The 25,925-nt window shown below is 38.8% G+C and overlaps 1 protein-coding gene across 1 annotated transcript in view; it reads right to left on the bottom strand.

Moving 5' to 3' along the window:
- TENM3 (teneurin transmembrane protein 3) overlaps positions 1 to 25,925 on the bottom strand; it is a 481,887-nt gene that overhangs the window by 105,084 nt on the left and 350,878 nt on the right. The window contains exon 7 of the mRNA XM_054166328.1: positions 16,036 to 16,274. Coding sequence (XP_054022303.1) covers positions 16,036 to 16,274 — 239 coding nt within the window. The remainder of the gene's footprint in view (positions 1 to 16,035; positions 16,275 to 25,925) is intronic.

Raw genomic sequence — 25,925 nt, 5'->3', positions numbered from 1 at the left:
ATCAGCGAGGATAAAAGTCCTCGAGGACCTGAGCTGCTCTTGAGATGAGCACAGCATTAATGTCTGCATGGTGCTGGTAGATACTGGCTGAATTCTCCAGAACAATTCTCAAACATACGAGCACTAACTAAACTAACATTTGGGGGCATTTTCAACCCTCTCCCTACTCCCCTTAATATTTCTGCAATAACATGCCAAATAGACTGGGATATTCAAAAGATTCAGAGCTCAGATTCCAGAAGTGCATTTTATACTTACAGTGTGATTGATCTTAACACAAAAATGCCATCATTTGTTACTGACTATCAGGTAATCTTACCATCTGTCACTGCAGTTCACTGAAGGGTTTCTGTACTACCTTAAACGGCTTTTTCAAGCTTGGCTGATCTTAACTTTCACTCTGTAATTGAGCTCTAGTTATTTTGGTTTGTAATCAGTCTACAAAGCCTTAATTCCCACTCAATAATTAAAGTAGCAACTAAGAATACATTTCACAGCAAATGCTTGAAAAATATAACAAGTTTACACTATGTAAAGCATTTTACAATAATCTGTTTCAGGTAGAATTTGCTGCTATTAGGCCATTTCATTCTTTAATGTTGCCAGCTAGTGTTGCATTGCTTCATGCATTCTCTCTACAAGGAACTTGTTCCTCAGCAAACACACTGTGTTATCACTCCAAAACACTCCTTGAGACTTTCTTCAACAAGCCAAAATGAAATCAGTCCCTTTATTAGTAGGTGGTAGCAGAGTGAGAGCTGAAAAATACTTGCTGCATTCAACTGGGGAGTACTTTCCCTCTGCGGCCTTGCTCACTTGCTCAAAGTTCTTCTCTGCCAAAGTTATGAGGCACAGAAAGAACTGAAAACCAATTTACAAAGCTGTTTCTCCATTTAGCAAAAAACGGGCTTGTTGGGATTTTTGTTTCTCCTCACACATTTGACTGTTAAGAAGACAGGGACAGATAGTTGATACAGAAATTAGGATAGGTGTTAGCATCCTCCACTATCCAGGATGTAGCTCTAAGGAGAAAGCAAAGTTTGGACACAGATGTGAATATACATACAGTGCTATCAGAAAGAATTTCCCACCCCCTTTGTAGGAAAGAGTAGCAACATGTAGCAAAAACCAGAGAGGTTAGTTGTTGTTCTGGTCAAAATTCAAGGACGTTTATACTGCAACTCACCACAATTAATCACATCATTTTTAAAAGTACTGTATGTGACAAATAGGCTCGCATGAAAAAACAGATGGCACAGCAAACACCCTATGAGCTTGGAAGTGAAAGCATTGAAGATGCAGATAATAAGGGTGTACCAACAAAACTATATGCATACAACCAGAGGCTTTATTCACAGAAGTAGCCCTACAGTAACTGGAGAGATAACTCAAGTTTGAGTATGCAGTACTGGTCAGAAGTACTAGTAATTCAACACCTTCCATTCCGAATTTGGTAATCTTGGTTTTTCCCAATGAAGGAATTATAAAGGTGACAGTGTGTTTCAGGAGAATGAGAATTCACAAACAATGGGATTCTTTTGAGTAGAAAGAAGCAGAAACAGATTTACCTGAATTGAGAAATAGATTTCCAATGTTTCTTCAGCCCTTATTAGAATAACAACAGATGAAAAATTAGCACCAGACAGCAGAAAGAAAACATGCCGTCTACCTGCATGGAGTAAGCATCTCCCCAAAACTTCTGGAGATAAGGCTATGGCTTATGTTCTGTGAACATAAAGAACTTCACACTGTGGGAAAAGCAGGCAAGATAAACTGAATGATGTCAGTGACCTCATTCCTTTCTCCCACGTGTTTTACAAAGTATGATAATCAAGGCTTGTTACTCATAAAGCTGGACCTGAAGATGAGCTTCCTGATAAGATACCAAACTCCTGTGTGCTCCTGGCTGCTGGTGCACAAACCACAATTTACAAAATTGCCTCCCTAGAATTAACAGAATAATATAAATATGCACACTTGTACTTAAGGCAAAGTGAATATAACTTACGTTTAAAGCAATGCAAAAAAGATTAAGATTTAAACTAAGCAAATTGCCATTATTGCTCAATCTTGCTGAAGGATTATCTTCTAGTTTATCTCCCTGTTGGCAAGACATTTTCAAATGAAATATTTGAACACTGAAGTGGTTTTTTAAATTATCTCCCATATATTTTTCTTGCAGCTATAATTAGAATGTAAACCTATTTTATTCTGAAGGACCTGGAGTGGACTAGGACATGTGCAAATCAGCTGTCACTGATTTGCATTCACTTGCTTTTTTCTAAGATAATGGGATGCCTTTGATTTTGCTGCAGATCAAACAGTGAATTAAAAATATTTAATTAAAATTTTAAATAAAGTGAATGAAAAGTTTTAAAGACAAGTTCTTTATTTAGTACTGTTGTTTCTCAACAGAAACCCTGTCATTTCTAAATTGAAAATTACTTGAAGATACATGATTTTGAGCATCCTCAAAAGGTCAGCCACCAAGAGCATCACATAGAAGTTTCTGAACTTATACTCTGAATGTAAAACGTTTCAATAGATCATTATATGAAAAACTTAGTGATACCTATGAAGATCAACAGGGGAACTGAAAAAGTGTGGTCTCCTTTTATCCTGAACTGTTGAATGAGTCCATTGATTTTACTGTTTCACCTGCAAAAAACCTAGCCTTTATACCCTATTTCTCATTTTCTCTCGGAACCTTTTAACAAAGAATTTGCAAAACATATCACAAAGAATGCCTAGAAAAAAAAAAATATAGCAAAGATATATCAGCTACCCACTATGGATGAAGTTACTCTCTTTGACCACTAATAAAACATGGCTACATGCCATTTTAAATTAAGACAGATGTGTGGTAGTCTCAGTGTAACTATTTTTACCACAGTTACCCCAAAATGGAATGTTTATTCTCGGAAAACTTGCACGGCTACGTGTCTCATTTCAGTTGTCAAGCCATGGATTTTTATAAGATGATGGTCTTATTCTGTCAACAGTATTAAGTGAGGCACAAAGCTTAAGGAACAGTATTAAGTGAGGCACAAAGCTTAAGGGAGAATCCAGATTTTTCAAAACAGAGACAAAGATCATTATTCAGTAGACTCTTACTTAAAAGAGCTACCTATTATGTTTTGTTTCAGATTTGCTCACTTAGTCTGATGATCATCCAGCATTACCCATTATCTAAGAGTCTTCAGTATTATCTAAATTGTCTTTAGCAACACTCAGGACTTTCTCCTGTACATAGCTTTTTATTTTCCCCCCTCAGTTAATGTTGTTCATAGTTAATGAGATGGTGAAAAATCATTACAGATAGAGAAATTATGGGGAAGTGCATATTAGATTGCTGACTCCTTTGAGATGAGGGCTGTTTTGTTTCTTTTAGTTTGTACACAGGCCTGAAAAACATCCCATAAATTTTGAGTTTCTATCAAATAAAGTCATAATCAATTATTTTGTTGTCAAGTATTGTCAGGCAGGAAAAAAATTTCCCTTAATTTATGCTTTTCAAGACTGGGTTAAGACTGCAGGATAATTATTTCTCTGCATTCCTTCAGGCATTTCTTTGCTCTCTTCCTTCTCAATATTTAACTCCTTCCCTTTCTTCCCTTAAGCCTGCTTTCTGGAAAACAGCTGAGGCTCAGGTTTGTGCTAGTTATTTTATTTTCTTTCCACAACTCCAACAGAAGCCTTGCTCAGGGCAAAATCCTTCAGGTCGCACCTCTCTTAAAACAGGAGCGTTAAGAAAACGAACGCTTGATGTAACATCTCAAAATTCAACGGCAATGTCTTTCTTAAGCAAGAGTATCAGTGAACAAGTCCAACCATTTTTGTAGTTCAAATACTGCATTTATTTCAAGAACTCCCTCAAACCCCAAACCCAGCAACTGCCCCGCCTAGTTCTCTTGAGGAATGTAATGATGAAATTTCACTATATGGTCGCGTGTAACTTATTTGCATATTGATGAAATAAAGAAGTGCAGTCTGATGAAAAGATTTAAGAACCAAAGGAAAAAGAAATAGGGAACAATTAATGTGATGTTCAAAGGACACACTGAGCTGGGACTTTATAGCATAGTGAAGACTTGTGTTGCATACTTCCATCTCATGACTGGCTAAAAAAGATCAAAGGTTTTTTTATTCCATATTAAGAATGACAGAATATTACAGCCAACATGCAATAAGGAGAAATGTAATAAGCTTTAATAAAAGATGATAATAAGGTCTGATAAAAACTTTTGGAATGTCACCAAATTTGGAATGTAAGATGAAAGCATCTGCATGTAGAGATTGCAGTGCATTATTTGGAACCCCACAGAGCTAAACTGTGATTAGAACTACATATTTTTCCATAAATTAGCTTTTGTTTTGAATTTCCTGCTGAGATCATATGCAAGTTGATTGAATGTGCAAGTCAATATATAGGTTTTCTAATCCTTTGCTGTTTCTTAGTCTTCATGATATCATGATTACAGTGGTCCACTTGTAGATCAAAGGTATGTGATTGAGGCCAAGCCAAAACAACTTATAACCTCTTTACAAAACTTCTTTGTGGTGATTTTGAGCTGTCCATAATAATTGCTACTCATCTACCTCAATGGTGCACTTACATAGGTGCATAAACCAACTACTACATGCAGATCAGCTTGCAAAACCACTGAATTTCCACTTAAAGCTATATTTAAAAACAGAACAGACACACTGAGTTCACTATCAGAAGCCTTTTTACACAACTCTACCTTACCTCAACACCTCCAGTATAATCTGGCAAGCCATTAGCTATCAATATAAGTAAACAATCCTGTGCAAATGCTTGGTTCAGTGAAACAAGATTTAAGTCAGCTCAGTGATTGCAGTCATCCCTCTGCTGAAATATCTCCACCACTCTCTGTTCTAGTACAGTTCCTTACAGGGACATTGCTCTTCACTACATCAACAAGAATCACAACTGCCTGAGCAGCTGTGTGTCTGGGCCAGAGACTGCCTACTTGATGGATCATCCTTTATTAGTCACTAATGCATTTTATTTGCATTGGAATAACACACTGTATTCTTCCAAAAGCCTCACTAAAGTGAAAGACGGCTTTTATGAAACTATTCATGTGAGCAAAGATAGGTAGATCCATGAAAAATACTACTAATAAAAAGCAAACAGAAGAAAAAAATGTATTATATATGATTTATGAAAGCAATTTATTACACAGATACAACCTTACCATTAACTGTTTGTAAAGCCAGTGATTTGTGGCTTGCAAGTTATTTTGTACTTTTGGGAAAAGCACCTCAAAATTCCTTGGGGAAAAAACAAGTCAGGAATACAGTTTTATACTGATTTCCCCTTCCCTTAAAACAAAATCACCTGTGACACTGAACCATGGTATTAAGAACAGACAGTCTTAGCTGTAAAGTAGGATTTGCTTATAAAATCGATGGAGAAACCCAACCACTCCTTTTACTGCATTAGATACCATTATCAGTAATAAGGAGGTATTATAGAACTATCCTCTTCTTTTGGTTCCAGAATTGTATTTTTCCTTTTCAAACATGGATATCTCAGTTTCATTACCTCTACCTGAGATTACTGACAGGAGAGAGAAAAGAAACTTCTGGGGACCAAAAAACTGGCAATTAAGTTGAAAACATAAAGAAGTACTCCTTGGCAGTGTTAGAAGTTTTGGAGCAAGTCAAATGAAGACCCACCATCCAGTAAAAATCCCTTAGTAAAAACTAGTGTGAAACTTGGCAGTTCATAGATAAAAGAGAAGATGAAACAACAGTTAAGTCTAAACTTTGTACCCACTTACTGTGTTACACCTTGTAAAACTCAGGTAAATCAGTGGTTAGCAAAGGATGTTAATTCTATGCAGCTGGCTGTTGTTTTAGAGTTTTCAGTGAGTATTGTTGAAATACTCTTTCTGTACCATAGTAATGGTAATGTAGATCACAGGAAGCATGCCTCTTTCTTTAAAGGTTTCTCAGGTTAGCTAGTTTTCCAAATGGCTGATATTCACTTACAACTCTTAACTCCTTCCTATATTACTCCCTCTATAGAACTACTGAAAGAGATGCTTTTGCCTGATTCTGTTTCATCAAACTTTGGCAAACCCATTATGGTTTTGTTTGGTTTATTATTGAGGAAAACTAAGCAAACTAAGCATCATCCAAACAGTTGTAGCACATTTGCTTTTCCTGAATTATAATACTACCAATGCTGTTATAGATGATGATTCCTAAGAGACAGCTTTTTTGTTTGGTTTGGTTTTGTGAATGAAGTTGTCTGAAACAGCATCAATACAAAAGGAAAGGATCTCATTCAAAAAATCCTGTCTACTTGAGAGGACACATAACTTTCATCCATAATTAATCACTGCAGTGGAGTAATTACACCTATATAAAACCCATGTGTTCTCCCAATCTCAGTTATAAATGTAACATCAAAGGATATTGCTCAAAGCAAGTATGGATACATGTACTTGACCTTTTTATTCTAAAGCATTTGTGCATGGAGAGATTTACCAAAATTGGGCATTTTTAACAGCATGAATTTTTGAAAGAATTCCTAAAAGACCATGCAGTTACAGAATGGAATGGAATGGAATGGAATAGGCCAGGTTGGAAGAGACCTTAGAGATCATCATGTCCAATCTATCATCCGACGTTATCTAATCAACTAAACCATGGCACCAAGGACCCCATCCAGCCTCCTGCTAAACACCTCCAGTCATGGCGACTCCACCACCTCCCTGGGCAGCCCATTCCAATGGGCAATCACTCTCTCTATGAAGAATTTCTTCCTAACATCCAGCCTAAACCTCCCCTGGCACAGCCTGAGACTGTGTCCTCTTCTTCTGGTACTGGTTGCCTGGGAGAAGAGACCAGCCCCCACCTGGCTACAACCTCCCTTCAGGTAGTTGTTGACAGCAATAAGGTCTCCCCTGAGCCTCCTCTTCTCCAGGCTAAGCAACCCCAGCTCCCTCAGCCTCTCCTCATAGGGCTTGTGTTCCAAACCCCTCACCAGCTTTGTTGCCCTTCTCTGGACACGTTCCATCAACTCAACATCTTTCTTAAACTGAGGGGCCCAGAACTGGACACAGTACTCAAGGTGTGGCCTAACCAGTGCTGAGTTCAGTGGGAGAATGACCTCCCTGCTCCTGCTGGCCACACTGTTCCTGATACAGGCCAGGATGCCATTGGCCTTCTTGGCCACCTGGGCACCCTTCCTAAAAAAGACTGAAGAAAAGATTGCAATTTACAGTGAAGCTGTAACCTATAAAAGATGTAACTTATGCACAAAACTACCAGTTTTAATGTATGTATTATAATTCACTTATCACAGAAGACAACCCATCTCTAAGGGCAGGCTTCTTCACAGACATGAGTTAGAAATTCATGTAAACTACCAGTGAAGATGTGAAGACTGCAATTTGATGTCCACAACATCTTGAGTAATCACCTAAGTAATTTCCTCTCTGCTTTGCGAAACCTCTTAAAGATAAGCATACATTTAAAATATTACATATGCTTAGACATTATTAAAATATACTAGATGTTTACCTGAACTGATGAAGTAACTCTGAGCTTGCTATTTATAAAAAACAAAGTAGCTGGTGCAATTTAACTTAGTTTCTCATTGGACTGAAAAACTGCTACTATTGGGAAGTCAGCCAGAAGATTATAGGGGAAGTGCAGAAGGGTTCACAGCTCTACTTAAAATGCTTGCAAGAGAATTCAGTATTCCTGAAAATACCATCCAGATTTTGATAAAACATCACATTGCATCACAGTATGATGAGGGAATCACACACTGTGTGTCCTCTGGACAATGACATGGTGTCACTTTGCAGTTCATTACTCCACCTGCTACATCACCAGGATTACTGAGTTTCAATTTGCTCCCCTGGGCAAAATTGGAATGGTTAAAGGAATACTCCCCAAAACCTTGTGATAAATCCTAATTCAAATCCAAGCCTATTTTGGAGCTGAGGTGGGTATGTCCCTTGACAGATGACCTTTTCTGATCCCCTGAAATCTTGTCAAGTCTCTTTTAACCTCCTGACTGAAAATTACATGTTCATACACCCTTCTGTATGCGGATCATCTTTCTCAATGAGCATTTCCTCTCAAGTGTCACTAACAATAATAGCATTTGACATCCACAACACAAATCAAATATTAATTCAGTGAATTCTTGAAATAGTAAACACTATATTATGCTTTGCACTTAGTCTGAAACACAGTAAACACATCTTTGCTTAAAAATGTAATGGTACTCTTGCAAGGAACAAGAAAGTATTTTTAGTGTTCATGCTTGATGTTCAACATGTTTATATTTTGTACTATTTCAAGGAAAGATGTTAAAAATGGTAAGCCCAGTAAAGGGGTGAGGCATAACAACTTCATTTTGTGACTAATCATTCTGCCTTCAAGCTTTGAAAGAAGGAATGTGGCAAACATGAATTTACCTTATAGTTTACAAAGGATTTCCACACTAAAGAGGCACAATATGCTCATCAGCAATGCTGTAAACATTATATGAAACTCATAGAGATATCTAAAAGTCATAGCTATGGGATACTAAGGAAAAAAATGCGCTATCTCATGCTAGGCAGAACTGAAATCTCCACAATGCAGAAAATCATTGCAGCACTAGCTGTAATATTAAGCTTCATGTTAAAGCATAAAGCCAGTATGGACAGCCACATATCTGAGTACTGTCATTTATTAAGTACGGTGAGAAATGACTGAAAGGAGTTGCCTGAACTGCTGTTAGTATGGCATGGCCTACAAATATCAATTACCTGGCTTTTATAGTTCTGGTTTTAAAGATTATGAAGTACTGAAATAGACTTTAGACTTTGAGGACTTTACTAAGGTTCCTTCAGGATGCTAAAATTCTTTACAAATATCAGGAGGGGGTTTCTGTCTGCTAAATAATTGCGTTGCAGTGCATTCACCAGGCATATGACCACACACTGAAGGCCCAAAAGAAGAGAATATATACCCTTTGGTCCTGCCTTGTGGGTAGGCCATATACCTGCTCTTCTGTCAGAGAAAAGCCATATGGAGCTGATGGCTAAGCTAACAGGTAAGTATATTTTGACAGACACAGAGCAGAGCCAACACATGCTGGAGAGGAAGAGCCCTATACACAGTGTTGCCATCAGAGGAAGTCAGCTTTTGGTTGCCCATGACATTTGGAGCTGGACAAGATCTGAAAATTTCCATTATGGGCAGAACAAGACACCACTGTGTAGCAAATACACAGCGTCTTACTTTGAGAGACAGCCACTTCTAACACCCCCCAAGTCTGAACTCATATAAGAAACCTTTAATTTGGGAAAAGAAAGGATAACAGGAAACACTGCTGCTGCTTCCAAATGCACCAGACACCCCCAGTGTTTTCACAGAATCACAGAATCACCAAGGTTGGAAGAGACCTCAAAGATCATCAAGTCCAACCTGTCACCACAGGCCTCATGACTAAACCAGGGCACCAAGTGCCATGTCCAATCCCCTCTTGAACACCTCCAGGGGCGGTGACTCCACCATCTCCCTGGGCAGCACATTCCAGTGGCTAATGACTCTCTCAGTGAAGAACTGTCTCCTCACCTCGAGCCTAAACTTCCCCTGGCGCAGCTTGAGACTGTGTCCTATTGTTCTGGTGCCGGCTGCCTGGGAGAAGAGACCAACCTTAAAAGCCCCATGGATTGTTAAAAAGAGAAGTTGCCTATGACCTTGCAAGGAGTGATATACTCTCTGCAGTGATGGAGACACTGCCTTCCTTCACAGCTCCAGATACAGACACACACTGGGCAAGAACACAAGATACTGATGTGGTTCTCCTAAGTGCTTGGTGCAATCAGACAATACTAATAAACCACGCTTATATAGATGATATGCTTTGTCAGAAATGTTCACAGAAGAGAGACTTCCCTGCTTTAGATTTTGGGATGGTAGTTTGAATACAGTGTGACTCATATACTTGGTAAACTGCAAAATCTCAGAGCCCTTTCTTCAAATCAAGACAAGAGGGCAAGAGAAAAGACAAAATATTACTTTTTTTTTTTTTTAAATAGTTGTTTAAATATATTAGTCTACCTCTATGCCCCTAATTTGATGGAAAGAGAAAAGGGTTGTGAGCATAAACCTTACAAATTGCAAAATTTCCAACACACACACACATCAGTGAAGCTCCAGCCATAGCTAAGGTCCCAGTACCAAGTAGGAAATGGGACAGACGTGGAGAACCTAAGTTCTTGATGAAATTCTCGGCAACAATAACATTACCATACTCAAAATTAAATGCTAGTCATAAAGAAAAACTGTTTCTATAAACACATCATGAAGGTAAAGGTGATTAATGGCAACTAAACTGTATTTTCCCTCATGTCTGTTAATTATGACACCTATGCTGGGTACGGCAATAAAAATTCCATTTAAATGGCATTATTAGTTAAGTTGTTTTCCTCATTCCTGGCAGTAATTGAGCTTTACAAACAGCAGAAGAATGTTAACTTGGCATTGCAATCAAAAAGAAATATTATATTGTTCTTTATTGATGAAGTAAAATAGATTCCTTTTGATTAGAGGTATATTTAGCCATTGTTTTAATCACAAAAATTCAGTTCTCTAATTGTCATGGCTGTAAGTCTATTAGTTCTGGGGATAATGATTCTGTCGTTCTATGATTTCTGCCACCAAGCCCAACAGGAAAGGCATCTGGTCCTCCACAATTTAGGAATGGATGTGAATGCCAGCAGCTGCTACACAAAATCCTGAACAATACTGGGGAACCACAGACAGCAAACTTGGAAATAGCATTGGAGATGTGGAAAGTTAACCTCAGTCTGCAGAAACAGGCAATTTTCTAATTTTTAAGGATTACTTAAAACTCACCTGCAGGAGAGTTAATTGACCCTCAGCTGTAATTTTCACACCCTGCATCCTTCTGTGTCAGTCTCCTGTAACGATGAAACTTGTTTGCTAGTTTTCTTGGCCATCATCATCTTCTCTCCCTACCTTAAAACCTCTTAAGTTGCTCTGTTGTTACTCTTAATCGATTTGAGACAATTCTGAAGATAGTTGTTCATTATTGGAAATCTATTAGCACAGACATTTTCAGCTTACTTATCTTGAGATGATGATAAGACAGTAACATTTTCAGATGGACAAAACCCATGACTGCACAGTACAATAAAAAAAGCACAATGTATCTACTTTTTCTGCAAGTGTGGAAAATATGAATCATCTGTAATTCACAAGCATGGCTTTCATGTCTGGCACTTCTTTTCTGTTCACACTTCATTTGCAATTTGTGTTATGACTGTATGGTCATCTCTGTGTCATAGCAAACAACAGTTTTTCTATTTTTTTTTTTTCCCCAGAATGAAATATAAACTAATATATATGTTTTTCCAGAAGACCTTTCAATTGTTAAGTCTAAATATTAGTATTGTTTTCTGTCCAAAATGGATTTGCTTAAGTGTTCACGGCAAGCAGCAGTGATAAAAATAGTCCTGTGTCCTTTTTAATTAAATAAAATTCCTTTCCCTCCCCCTTTTCCCCTGTTATCACTGATATTTAAATATTTGCTTTATTTCAAAGACTAGTTGGCTGGTGTATGTCCTTTTCCTGACCACTGTCTCCAGAGCTAAGGCTAACAAAATAATCAGTCCTAAGGTACACAGAGGGTGAAACACTCAGCAGACTTGGAAGTATGACTGATTGTTCTGAAGAAGTTGGGACAGTAGAAGCCTGACTGAATAGGTCAAGTCTCACTGTATTCAAAGAATGTTTTATGTTCGTAGAGACCTTACTTAGTAAACGTAAGATGATGTTCATCACAGATGCATGCAGTCTTTCAGTGTGCAACTCTTCAAGCTTAGTTGACTGAATCTGGTATTGTGAATTGCCAGCAATGATTGAGGAAAACTGCTTGCCTCTTTGGTTCTATGCACAGTGAAAAGGGCATTAACTTCTTGTATTTACTTAGATAATGCCAAGATAGTGTCATTGGCAATGGAGAATCAAATGCTAGAGTAATTCCTGCAGGAGAGAGGCTCTAGAAGCCCTAAATTGTCATTAATATAATCTAGTTATTGAATCCACACTAAAGAACAAATAACTATCACAGTACCAAAAAGTTCGTATATACAGCTGGGTCAGAGTCTGTGCTAAGCAACAGCACATTAGAAACAACTCCTTGACTGACTTTTTTTCCTCTAATTGCACAGTGGATTTTTCTGTCAGGAAAAACCCACAAGAACAAAGAAACCAAGAACAAAAAACCTCCCCTCTCTTAATAAAACCAAGAATGGACAGAGAAGATCCCAAAAGGTAGCACTGAAGGATGGAGGTTATACACAAGACTTTGATTTGACCTAAGAGTTGCCCTACAAAGCTTTCCCTTAATTTGTTCTCTGCAAATGATGGATGCTGAATGAGGCACTAAGCCATAGCAAGACAAAGGACAAAGTTCTGGTTTGTCTTTCGTATTGGAAAGCTGAACTTTATTTCTAGCTCTCACACAGACTCCCTGTACAAGGTATGGTTAAAACTATTACTGCATATACAGAAAGAGGTCAGACTAAGGCAACCTACTATTTTTTTACTCTTTCAAGGCTTAAATTTAACACTGTTCTTCCTAGTCTTCCAAACAGGGAAAATGATTCTAAAATGTTAATGTTGGGAAAAAAATTGGTTGCTTTCTTCCTTGGTTGCAAATCTGATTATGAGTGGCAGTTAAGCACATGAGAAGCTTCCAGAAATTCTGGTGTAATCCTGATCCCCAAATGAAGCAGTTTCTATGCCTTATTCCCCATCTTTTAAACTCATTATTTCAGTGAGCTTTTATTTGAATCCTGTATTCCACAATAGAGCTGTTTTTTTTAATTCTAGTCCCCTTGTACGTTGCTGCACCACCTTTTGGTTCAGCATTTGCACATTTCTGTTGCATAGTTCCCTGTTTCTCAACAATTTAATAGTAGATGAAGCCTCCAAACTTTTTTCACAACTCACTCCTACTTTCTGTAAAAATTAGCAAGTGTCATTGATGGGAACGGTAAAAAACACTTTGTACATTGCAAAATGTTTGATAGATCTCCAGTGCAAGAAAACCATGAATATGTGAGGAGGCTGGAGAGTGGGGCTTTCCTTCCTTTAGACTGAAAGAGTATCTTCAATTCCTTGTGACCCCCAAGACTGCGTTAAATGGCCTTACAGTGCAGTGTTTATTCTGGTCTCAAGCCATGCTGACATCCTCTGCTCCCAACTCCTCTTTGCAGACTTTGTAAATGTAGGAGTCTTTCCTGTCAGAGTGATAAAAGAAGTGCAAGACAGACCAAACTCTTGATGCAGCTCCTTGCTTTGGCTGGGCTAATTGACAAAGCAGTAATTGACTGAGCAGTTCTGCAAAGGCAGACATGAAGTCTAGCAAACTGTCTCTCCTGCCTTATGTTACATGAGTGGAGGCAGTGGGATCTGAAGTCACTCTCCCCACCCCATATCCTCTGCAACTAAAATAAGCCTGGGCATGACACATTAATGTCTGCCTTTCCGAAAAGGGCCTGGTTCCATCACTGTTCACCAGGTGAGTGGTCCTATTAGTTCTTCAGTTTGCAGCTGCCACAGTCACACAGTGGACATCATTCACACTATGTTCCTTATCAATTTATACTGGCATGTTTTGCAGCAAGGGCAATGTCTCTCTGTGAAGACAGAGCATGTCTCAAAACGGCTTTAAAAATGTGACATGCCAGCTCAGCTGCTTTAAACCTCATCAGACAAGCTGGACTGCTGTGTTAGAAAAGCATATTGAGGGATGCTAGAGGTCACACAATATCAGTCCTCCCTATCTTTTTATTCTATGACCTAGTTCTTACTCAGTCATTTCCCTTTCACACCTGTGCTATGAAACAGTTAATCAAGATGAAGGACTGTTTCAGTCATACATTAATGATTTCCACCAACTTAGATGGCCTATTAAATGGAGAGTATTTCTGATATTACACCTGAGGAGATGGGAAAACCACGTATATGAATGAGTGTAATCCATTCATGGTTTTATGGACCTGAAGTTCTCTAGAGAGTGTCCCTGAGTGCTGGATTGTACATTTAGATTGCTGAGCTAGCTGAAATATGTCTAATACCACCAGTAGGCAAAGAGCTCCCTTCTGACTACGGGCAGAGGAAGACCCATGTGCATTATTTCAGTATGGATGTGAGCTGGTGTGTGCCTGTGAAATGTTGTACAGTTATATATTTTACAGGGTATGTGAATAAATGATGTGTGGATCTGAAAGCTCTCACTCACTGGAAAGCTTGGCTCTTTTTCCTGAATACAGGAATAGGCACATTAGACATGCTTACATTTCTTAATGTGCCTGTGGGAGAAATAATCTGGTACAGCTACCTTCCTGTGCCACTCAGATTCATATGCAATCTGGCTCTTCAGGGCTACCAAAGCATAGAGCTCAGCTCAGGATCAGGCTTTTAATATTTTACTATCTGTATGGCTGTTTCCCCCAGTTTTTAACAGTGCTACTTATACTGAATTCTATCTTTCATATTTGTCTATTTATTTAGTAGCAGGTGTTTGCTTCTGATGACTTATGAGGCAATATTGTGGAGACTGAGCACAATCAATGTGTTTTATAAATTTCAATACCACTTAAAAAAAACCCCAACCAACCAAACAGCCTAGTGTCACAGTTTAACCCTAAACCACACCTTCATAAATTTGTGCACAGTCACACAAAACCACCACAAACGAAAGGGGCTGGGGAGCAGTGGGCAAGCATCCATGTCTTTGCTTTGGGGCTGGTAGCTGGGGTGTAAAGGGTTCTCAGGGGGTTCTGCTTTGCTGGGGTGGAGAGGAATTTCTCCAGCTACTCAGCAACCCAGTTTCTTGTGTTGTTCACAGGAGCTTCAGCACAGTAAGAACTACTTCAAAGGCTTTATACAGCTTATGCTGTGCCTTGGATTGAAATGTAGCAAGCCTGTTTCAACAAAGGCAATGAAGATTTAAGGAGCATAAGGCCTTCTAGGCTTTATTATTAATTTATACTGATTTTAAAAAGGAGGGAAGGAGAGATTGACTCTCCTCTTTCTATTTTCTCTTCCTGACTTCTTAAGTCTCTGAATCTGAGTGAAACCAATACCAAAACCAGATCTTATATTTCCATAGCTATGGTAACTCAAACTTCTAATTACTAAATCAGTTAAAAGAAAGTCTTTGAAAACCATTTATAGAGTCAGAGGTTAAAAAAAATAACCTGTAATCTGGACAAAGTGCAGAAGAAGTTACAAGCACAAAATCAGCCTCCCTTCCCTTCTGTTTTAGTCTCCTACTGAAGTCAATGACATTTTTTTCAGACAAGCACTGCCAACATTAGCTGCCTAAAACTCAAATTATACAATATTTATAGCAAACATTTATGAAATTCAATAATTAAAGAGATAAAGAAATAAAGAAAGCCATCTAAAATAAAAAGTGGAAAATGGAATTTAACAAACAGAGAGAACAAAAAAATAATTAAATATAAACAACCCACAATGGAGGAAGAAGTCTCCATCTTCTCTGCATGTTGTCCTTTTGGATGACTATTTTCCCTGTAAACTTTTCCTCTACCTCTGAACACAAACACATGTGTATGTAATGATGAAATGGGTGATAGTCGGCATTCCTACATGCGGTATTTGTTATATTACATGCAAAACTAGAGGAGAAGAATTCCATGGATATGATGCAAATTATATTTGCATTATGGAATTTTTACAGCCTGTCTTTTGCATATACTTCTATAAGAAACAGATACCACATCACTTAATTGTAATTCAAATGCTGCAGAATGCTTGCAAAATATTCAAATTTTCTCCTTGGTCTAAACAACTAGGACTTTTCATTAAATCATTGTTGTGGTTTTTCTTGTTACCAAAACCTTTGCTACTTAAAGGTTAGTATGCCACAGTCCATACACAATCCACCAGACATCCCTGTTCATGGTGACAATCACAGAAAATAGGACTCACCTATAAAGTAGGACAGCAGTATTGCCAGCAGCACTGAGACCCCTACAGCACAGAGTGCAGTACATTTCCAGCTACAGTACTTCGAAGACTTCTTGAATTTAAAAGCACTTCTGGATAGAGTGTTCCTAGGTAGTGGCCGAGTAGGAGGGGAATAAACAGAGCCGGATGCCATTGTGTACCCAGGCGTTGCAGTACTGAACAGTGGTGTGGTCCCCGTTCCTGTTTTGAATAGGAAATGCCTGAAGAAGAAAGAGTATATGGTAAAGTGTTAAAGTAAATAATGCTGGAGCAGAGTCGGTCATACCTCTTTTCTTTAATGCTGCCTGTTTTTCAAATTGCTAACGACACCCAGTCTACAAAAGGTCATAGAAGCAATGCTTGTCAGGACACTCACACAAAATAAAGACACTTTCCCTTTAAGAAAATACTGAAACCCCAAACATTAGTATTGCATTGGTATCCAGACAGGAAACAGAACTACCCAAGGTATGCTGTGGTAGGGAGGAGGTCTTTTAGAGTTTATACAACGAGTAGGGACAGGCTTTCTGTTGCTGTTTATTTTTGTTGGCTTCCACTAGAGACTACAGGGAACTCCATTAAAAAGTCAATAATGAGCAATCTAACTGTAGCCCACAGTACTTATCACAGTTTTCCTGGGTTAAGTACAAAGAAAATAGCAATCTCTCAGATATAAACTTCTGGCAACTTTACCAAAATGAGTCAGTGAAAAGATGTTTTATTTATTTATTTTTTTTGGTCCTAAATATTTAGTTCACTAATTTGTATCTCCTTCCACATAATCTTACCATAACAAGATCTGATTATGGATACAGCACAAGGTACAGCCCAGGAAGTACTCTAAAGACATATATTTAGCAAGTGCTCAAAAAGAACCACAGCCAGCACCAGAAATTAAAAGCAAAGCCAAAGTCATGGCACACTCTGCGAGTTACCAGTAAACTTTGTTTTTTGTCAATTCAAATTTCTAGAAGAAATATTGCTCCTTGAGCCTATCCACAACAGAATCCTTTAATTTTTGTTTGTACAAGCATAATTACTCTGGAAAAGCCTCTAAGCATTACACATGTTTCCTGGAACCACAGAACCTCAGCCCTACAAAGATCTTTGCACCAGGAGTTCTTCTGCCAATCTGTTATGTCAGCAACTCTGTAGTGTAAGGATTTGCCTTACCTAATCACGTCTTGCCAAATGAATATGTTATAGCTAAAAATGGTAAGAAAGCACTGTGGAGAACTTGAACTTGCCAAGCACACAAACAGCTAAAAAGAACTAGAGAAGAGTTTGCATTTTTTAATAGGTAAGAGACTGATGAACTGCTGACACCCAGGCTCTCCTGAAGCCATGTGCCTGCCTATGTTGTGTTGCTTGCTGCATGCCTCCTATACTGTGTAGGTCAGAGGATCCAGCACTGAATTAGCTAACTGTGGAAAGCCCTCTAGTTTACACCACATGGCACCGTGGACTGCTTCTCAGCTGATGGGACTTTCATCCTCCAGCACCCACGCTTGGATACCTGCATAGTAATGGACCGACCTATACAAGTATAGCTGCTTCATTGGAAATGCACTGCAGAGACACTAGAGATTAATTTTCATCACTGCAGACTGAGAAAAATACCAGCAGTTGATAAACAAGGTTTATTATTTGCTGGTGATTTTGCTATGGGAGGTTAAAAGATGAACTGGCATGAGCCCTCTCCTTGAAAATATTTGCGTTACAAACATGATCCCATGAAATATGCTACAATGGTTGTTTCATTCGAACAATATTAAACTTGCTGGCAGTAACAACAGAAAGATCCACACTAGATCTACTGATGCACAACAGCATAACCCAATTTTTTCTTGGCTTCTGTGCTCAGAGGATTATCAACGATTTCAAAAGATAAAGCCCTGGTGGTTTAAATCCTCTCTAAGAAAGTACTTCAGTAAAAGTTGTTACATTTTCTATACAGCAAACACCAAAATAATAACAACTAGCCCTATGTAAAAAGTGTTTTACACCTTACAACACCATACTTTGATTTTATAGACTCACAGAAGCATGTAGATTCATCAGATCCTGATAAAGTGTCTCATCCAGTTGACTTTTACTGTTCTTTTCATGAGTGTTGTGTTCAGGTATATCACTGAATCAGAATCACAGAATGGTAAGGGCTGGAAGGGACCTCTGGAGATCATCTAGCCCAACCCCCTGCTAATGCAGGCTTGCCTAGATCAGGTTGCACAGAAATGTGTCCAGATGGAGTTTGAAAGTCTCCAGTGGAGGAGACTGCACAGCATTTCTGGACAGCCTATTCTAGTGCTTTGTCTCCCTCAAAGTAGAGAATTTTCTCCTTAAGTTCAAGTGAAACCTCCTGTGTTCTAGTTTGTTGCTGCTACCCATTGTCTTATCATCGGGCACTACTGGACAGAGACTGGCCCCATCCTCTTTATCCCCACCCTTTAAATATTTACATACATTGACAAGTTCCTCTCTCAGCCTTCTCTTCCCCAGGCTAAACAGCCCCAGGTCCCTCAGCTGCTCATCATAAAAGAGATGTTCTATTCCCCTAATCACCCTCATGGCCCTCTCTTGGACTCTCTCCAGTAGTTCCCCTTCTCTCTAGAAATGAGGAGCCCAGAACTGGGTACAATATTCCAGATGAGGTCTCACTAGGAGAGAGTAGAGGGGCAGAAGAATCTCCCTTGACCTGCTGGTCACAGTCTTAATCCACCCCAGGATACCACTAGCCCTTTTGGCACATTGCTCTCTCATGGTCAGTTTATTATCCACCAGGACTCCATGGAACTGCTTTCCATCAGGTCAACCCCTAACCTGTACTGATGCATAGGATTATTCTTGCTCAGGTGTAGGACTCTACATCTGCTCTTGTTGAATTTCATTAGGTTTCTCTCTGCCCAACTCTTCAGCCTGTCCAGATTTTGCTGAATTGCAGCACAGACTTCTGGTGTGTCAGCAAATCCTCCCAGTTTTGTATCATCAGCAAACTTGCTGAGAACATGCTATGTCACTTCATCCAGACCATTGATGAATATGTTGATCAAGACTGGACCTACTGCTGGACCCTGGGGAACATCACTAGACACAGGCCTCCAACTGGCCTCTGCACCACTGATCATAACCCTCTGAGCTTTATTGTTTAGCCAGTTCTCAACCCATCTTACTGTCCACTCATCTAACCCATGCTTCCTGAGCTTATCTATGAGGATGCTATAAGAGATGGTGTCAAAAGCCTTGTTGAAGTCAAGGTACACAACATCCACTGCTCTTCCTTCATATACACAATCACAGAAGGCAATCAGATTAGTCAAGCAAAAGTTCTTCTTGGTGAATACATGCTGACTACTCCTGATAACCTTCTTTTCCTTCATCTGCTTAGACAGGACCACCAGGATGAGCTGTTCCATTACCTTTCCAGGGACAGAGGTGATGCTCTCTGGCCTGTAGTTTCCTAGGTCATATTTCACAAACAGTGTCTACACAGATAAAATGCTACACACAAAGACGGTTTCTCTCTATCTACAAGGTGTATTATTTTAGTGGACTGAAGGAAAGCCATATAGCAGGTACAGCAATAGTCCTCTGAAAAGGTAGTAACCATGTTAAAAATAAGAAGCTGTCTGACCAACCAGTAATTTTCACATCCTCCTGCTCTTGCTATTAGGCTCAACAGAGTGAAAATTTGAACTGGCATTACACGAGCACTTGTATCAACTCTGTATATCCTAACCTTTAACAAAATGCAACAGCCAGCCTCTGATTTGTTTCCTTTTTTTCTCCTCCAAGAAAACGTGAGCTAAAATGCTGGCTTTGGTGCAGCACAGTCTAATAGAGGCTGTAATCCACATTCTCAAAGCTTTTGAGGATTTAATCCCATAGATAACTCAAGAGATGGCTGCATATCTGTGTGGCATGACCTGTCATAGCTCTGACAGTCCACCTTAAGCATCAAGGCAATGAAAGAAAACTCTAACACTTATATATGAATCTGGCATTTATAAAGAATCATTTAGATTAGAAAAGACCTTTAAGATTTTTAAGTCCAACCACTAACCTAACACTGCCAAGTCTCCTATGTCCCTGAGTGCTACATCTACATGTCTTTTTAAATACCTCCAGGAATGGTGACTCCCACCACTTCCCTGGGCAGTCTGCTCCAGTGCTTGGCAATCCTTTTGGGGAATTTTTTTTTCCCAATGTCCAATCTAAACTTCCCCTTTTGCAACTTGAGGCCATTTCCTCTTGTCCTTTCACTTATTACCTGGAAGAAGAGACCAACACCCACCTCACAACAACTTCCCTTCAGGCAGTTGTGGAAAGCAATAACATCTCCTCTTGGTCTCCTTTTCTCCAGGCTAAACAACTCCTTCAGCAGCTCTACATAAGACTTGTTGTCTATACCCTTCACCAGCTTCATTGTTCTTATTTGGACATGCTCCACCACCTCAACATCTTTATTGTAGTGAGTGACAAAACTGAACACAGTACTCAAGGTGCAGCTTCACCAGTGCAGAGTAGAATTAGACAATCAATTACCTAGTCCTGCAATTCACACTAATTTTAATACAAGCCAGGATGCTGTTGGCCTTGTTGGCTACCTGGGCACACTGCTGGCTCATATTCAACCAGATGTGCCAGCTTCTTTTCTGCTGAGCAGCTTTCCAGACACTCTTCTCCAAGCCTGTAGCATTGCATGGGGTTGTTCTGATGTGAGCGAAGGATCCAGCACTTGGCTTCGCTGAACCTCATACCACTGAACCAGTCTGTCCAAGTCCTCCTGTAGTGCCTTCCTACCCTCAAGCAGATCAACACTCTCACTTGGTGTCATCTGCAAACTTACTGAGGGTATATTTGATCCTCTTGTCCTGATCACCTATAAAGATATTAAAGAGAACTGGCCCAAATACTGAGACTGGGGGAACACCACTTATGACCAGCTGCCAACAGGATTTAGCTCCATTCACCACTGTTTTATGGTCCTGGTCATCCAGCCAGAGTAAAATTGTCTAAGACATGAGCAGCCAGTTTCTCCAAGAGAACGTTGTGGGAATTGAGCACTGGGAACTGAGCAGTGTGCAGTCCTAGGCAGCACACAGAAAAACTGCTCACTTTCAGCTATTCCTTCTTTGCTTTGACTCCCATAGACAGAATGCCAGAGTGGTTGCACCAGCTGAATGGAGAATACTGAGGGAAAAACAACAGCATAAACCCCAGCCTGGTATCTTCCTCTAGGTTAAAAAAATTTGTTTGGACCTCTGTATTCCAAATGAGTGGAGTGACTAACAAAGTTGTCAGAGACTCTCCTGCTACATTAACTTCAAGTGATGAGTATTTAAAGTGTAACGCTATCAAATTTGCACATTTTGTATGCCTCACTGAGCCATGCCCAGCAGTGCTCCTATGAGACACTCAGAAGGATTTGGTATTTGACAATAAATCCATGTTGCTTCCAGATAATGCTGAAACTCTTATGCTCTTGAAACATAATCTATCCACAAATTATTTCAATGATCCATATATCCACCTACCTTGTCTTTTCAGACTATGGAACTCAAAGAGCTAATGTCTAAAGCCTAAACTGTTTGCACTACTTGACCAGTACTTGCATTACTGACTTACCAGTCACTTTATCTATGTTTCATCTCATAGGGAGCTTATAGCATCTGCAATGTGTGTCTTCCATTCAAAACAGATCATCTAATAAGCACTTGCTAGATCTTCATGTAAGCAGCACTTTAAATATATTTTAAGCTTTAAGAGTACAAAATTCCAGTGAATATTTTACAAGACAAGCTAGCTGCTTTAATGAAGTAATTCAATTAACTTATTAAAGCAAATAATCTTCTACTTTTACATTTGTTCTATATATATTTCTGTCATCTTATTCAATATATGTTCCTACTACATTTTGGGGGAAGGGGGAGAATTCAGTACCTACATATCTAAACTACAGACCAGTAGCAAAATACAAAGTTATGTCAAAGTAATCCTTAGATGCACAGACAGATGGCAAGTCCCCTTATTTTACTAATGGTAGGCATTTTACTTACTTTAGCTTCTGCCTTTGAAAGAAAAGACAGAAACACAACATCAAAATCCTCAAAGATGCCAGAAAACAGAAGCATATGAATAAAAGTAAAATCATCATGCTTTTAGATTAATTCCTTGGTACTCTCTGAGCACCAAGTGCTGGTGTGCACCTGCTGACATGAAGGTTTTCTTCCTCTTCAAGTTGAGGGGAAGGATTCACATCAAATAAGATTTTCTCTGTGTTGCCACTTCCTCTGTGGAAAATAAAATTGAAGCATCCTGTACTAAATTCAGTATATGGGAAAGCAGGAAGGACAAAAATGTGATAAAAACCTTCATGAGTTGGGCAGAAAGATTAAGTTAACCAAAACCTGTGTCTTTAGAGGAATGGAGATTGAATATCAAAACATTAAAATACAGCAAGGCTTAGACCATAAGCCCAAATACATCTGAGGTAAGATAGCCTGGTGTCCAGCACAGAAACATGATTTAGAATAACTTTCTCTACAAAAGGATCCATGATAAAAACTTTTTGACCTCAGTTTAAAAGAAAACGGATACTATGCACCAATGAATGCAGCATTACATAAACATGCCTGGAAAGCCCTACGTCCCAGACTGCCCAAAGCATAGATATTAGACAAATAAACCCATGTTAGGCAAACAGGAGTATTAAACATTACTTTTAAACAGAGAGGTCTCCATTTGTACAGAATTACTGCATAAGTTTAACATTTCTAACATAAATTTTACATTAGATGCGTGACTTCTTTTTTTACCTTGTATTTAAATAGCTTCACTTTGCAAGAGATTCACTGTGACCTGTAGTTATGATTTCGGGCATCATATACAGAAAGCTTTGCACATACTTGGAAAAAATGTAAAATATTCTACCTTATCACTTCCAACAACTTCCTTGGCAGCATTTTAGTTCTGTTTTAAAGCATTTCACGTGGCACAAACACACCAACACAGTGCTGAATCCCATAGCAAATACGTCACAAAGGACTTTCACAAAACACACAACTGTGAATAAGCCCCAGTTAAATTCTATTGAACTTCCCTAAGCACATCAGAATATGGATCATATTTTATCATCTCCCAAGTGAGATTTAAAGACAGCTATTATTATTTTTTGCAATGTAATTCAGATGATGACTGCTGTTACAGAATAAATGCAATATTGCTAGGCCTTAGGCGTATACAACAACAAATCACTCTTCACCTTAAGAGCTATGATACCATGGATCCATAATACAATTGTATTTAGAATTGATGTGCTTAAAAATCCTGAACTCATCCCTCCCAAATCTTTGAATCTTGTGTGTTGTTGTATATTACCAACACCTGAAGACTCCAGAGCAGAGTAACTCTCATTATCTTGGTCATGTTTCTGAATAGAGATTCCACCACAGTTAGTAGCAAATGCCACAGTGCTATTGCAGTATAGGTTTTCCTGTAGTACTGTCCTAAATACAAGTCTGGTCAGTTCCATGATGGTGTTAATGATATGTGGCTCTTCAGATCATTACAGACCACTGAGTAAGAACAGCTGTAACATTCAGGAGACTGCGCTACAAAAGGCATTCAGTATTAGAAATGATGGCTGCCCTGGACTTCTGAAGGAGGTCTCTGTCAAAACAACAGTGTAAGGGGTGTGATTCCTGCAAGCATATGCCGTGTGGTAAGCAAGTTAGTTTGTTCCAAAAAGTTGTGGAGAAGGAAAATAATCTTATTTGACAGACAACATTTACATGTACAAAATCTGTGCGTAACTGTAGCTCAGCAAGCAGAGAGAAGAATTACTGAAGTATGACTGATCACCAGGAACAACACTCTGTCTGAAAGTAGCCAATATAAAGGGAGGGGATGAATGTCTTCCAGTCTGCTTATTCACTAGCAGCTCACGCTTCCTCTAAATAGTCCAGAACTCACACTCTCACTGATGGCATTTCTTCTGTAGGCTAAATGCCCATCATGCCAAAAAGTGTTTTCTTCTATCAATTTCAATTTAAATTAACTGATTGTTCCCTTGTTCTTGTATAATGAGTATGTACTGTTTGCGTTGCAGTATATGAAGACCTATGTTTTATAATGTTACTGTTTCATTCACTTTATTCTCAGGATAAACCACATAAAAGCATTAAAAAGCAATTGCCTAAAGCAAAGAAGTAAAATTTAGGCTCTTGATGGGTCAGACAATGGGTTTGAGAAAAGCTATTTTCAGATACCCATTGTTTCAGTGGACAATATAACAAAAACTGACATTTGCAAGATAACTAGAAGGGCAGGAAGTGACTTGAGGACAGGTCAAAAAGAGAGAAGAAAATCCTATGCCTAACATTTTTGCATTTGTTTATTTTACTTTCAGGAGCCAAAAGACCACTGAATATTTAAGTATATCTATGACTTTACAAAAATGTCTTTAATGTAACTAACAAGTCCACTACTGTGTAATATTTGACTCATCTGTTCTCCTTGCAACTGGGAGAAAACCCTGGATATAGTAGCAATTACCAGCACAAGGTACTGCTGTTGCCTCAAAAGATCACTCTACTTGGTTCTTCCAGCCCAGGCAATACCAGTCTGTCCTGTGCAATCACAGGGTAAATACTTTTATGAAAGAAGCACAACATTTTCCACACTGTGGACAGAATAGGTTAATCTTCCCCTCATAACTAACTCAAATCTGCCAGTATTTAACTCTATTAAATAATAAATTACTTATTTGCCTCTAAGGGGTGTTGACTCTGTGGACATTATTATAAGAAATAAGACATTTGTAACCAAGCTCAGGTAATTGGTCTTATCCATTCTGCTAAGGTCCTTAATCATTAAGAGCCTGGACTCACTCCAAGGTGCAAAGTGGGAAGCGGCCTACACTTAGACATCTAAAATTAGGAAGCCAGTCAATCATATTCTCCTAATCCTTAAGAGATGGAAAAAACCTTCTGCTGAATCCACTTTCAGTGACTGCAAGTTGAGAGAAATATGTATTTCAGTAAATTTATTTTTTGGTTACATATTTTCCTCTCAGGACCAACATTTCAGGAGGCCTGACTTCTCTGCTCAGAATGTAATAGTACTCCTAATGATTTCATGTGTAGTATCACTGAATTTCTAGAAATAAAACCTGCATTTATTCTGTTTTGTAATGAGTTTTTCTGTGATGATTGCTTTGAACTAAAAATAAAATACCAGATTTTGCCCCCAAAGGGTTGCAATTCATAATGCACCTATTTGTCGCATTCATAATGCCCCTATTCTGTTTTTCAAGTGTAATGGCACCTTCTTCAACAGTCTGACAGCATCCTGATGCCAGTTCACACAAGTAAGACATAAGGGTAAATGATCTTTTTATTTTTCTGATGATTCAAAGGGGCATAGGAAAGTCAGAGCAGACTTCCCAGGTTTTGGAGCACTCATTTTGTACCTCAAATTTCTCTTTACTCACACATGTAGAGAGTGTGTGTGCCTATCTCTGTGTGAAGACCTAGCATTTTATCTGCCAGTTCCATACAAAGAAATCAAATAATCTTAAGAAAATAACTTCAAGAGAGGGTTCATATATCCAAGTGCAGCTATTTTAGTTTGTTTCAACTTTCCTCGTATAAGTTTTGTGTTTATCTCGCCTTGAATTTCCTTCATGCAAACCAGCTGAGCTTTCTCCTCCTGGGAATAGGTTATCATGTTTTCTGTTTGTTTACAAACCCCCTATCAGATACATTAACTATCAGAATCAGAAGAAAACCATTAACTGCAGAAAAAATGGTGGTGCAAGATCACAATCAATCATTGCATTGCATCCACTGACTGGTGTGCCCTCTTTGCTGACA

The sequence above is a fragment of the Dryobates pubescens genome, chromosome 1, assembly GCF_014839835.1.
Source record: "Dryobates pubescens isolate bDryPub1 chromosome 1, bDryPub1.pri, whole genome shotgun sequence".
NCBI classification, from domain to species: domain Eukaryota; kingdom Metazoa; phylum Chordata; class Aves; order Piciformes; family Picidae; genus Dryobates; species Dryobates pubescens.
This window is presented reverse-complemented; position numbering and strand designations above follow the sequence as displayed.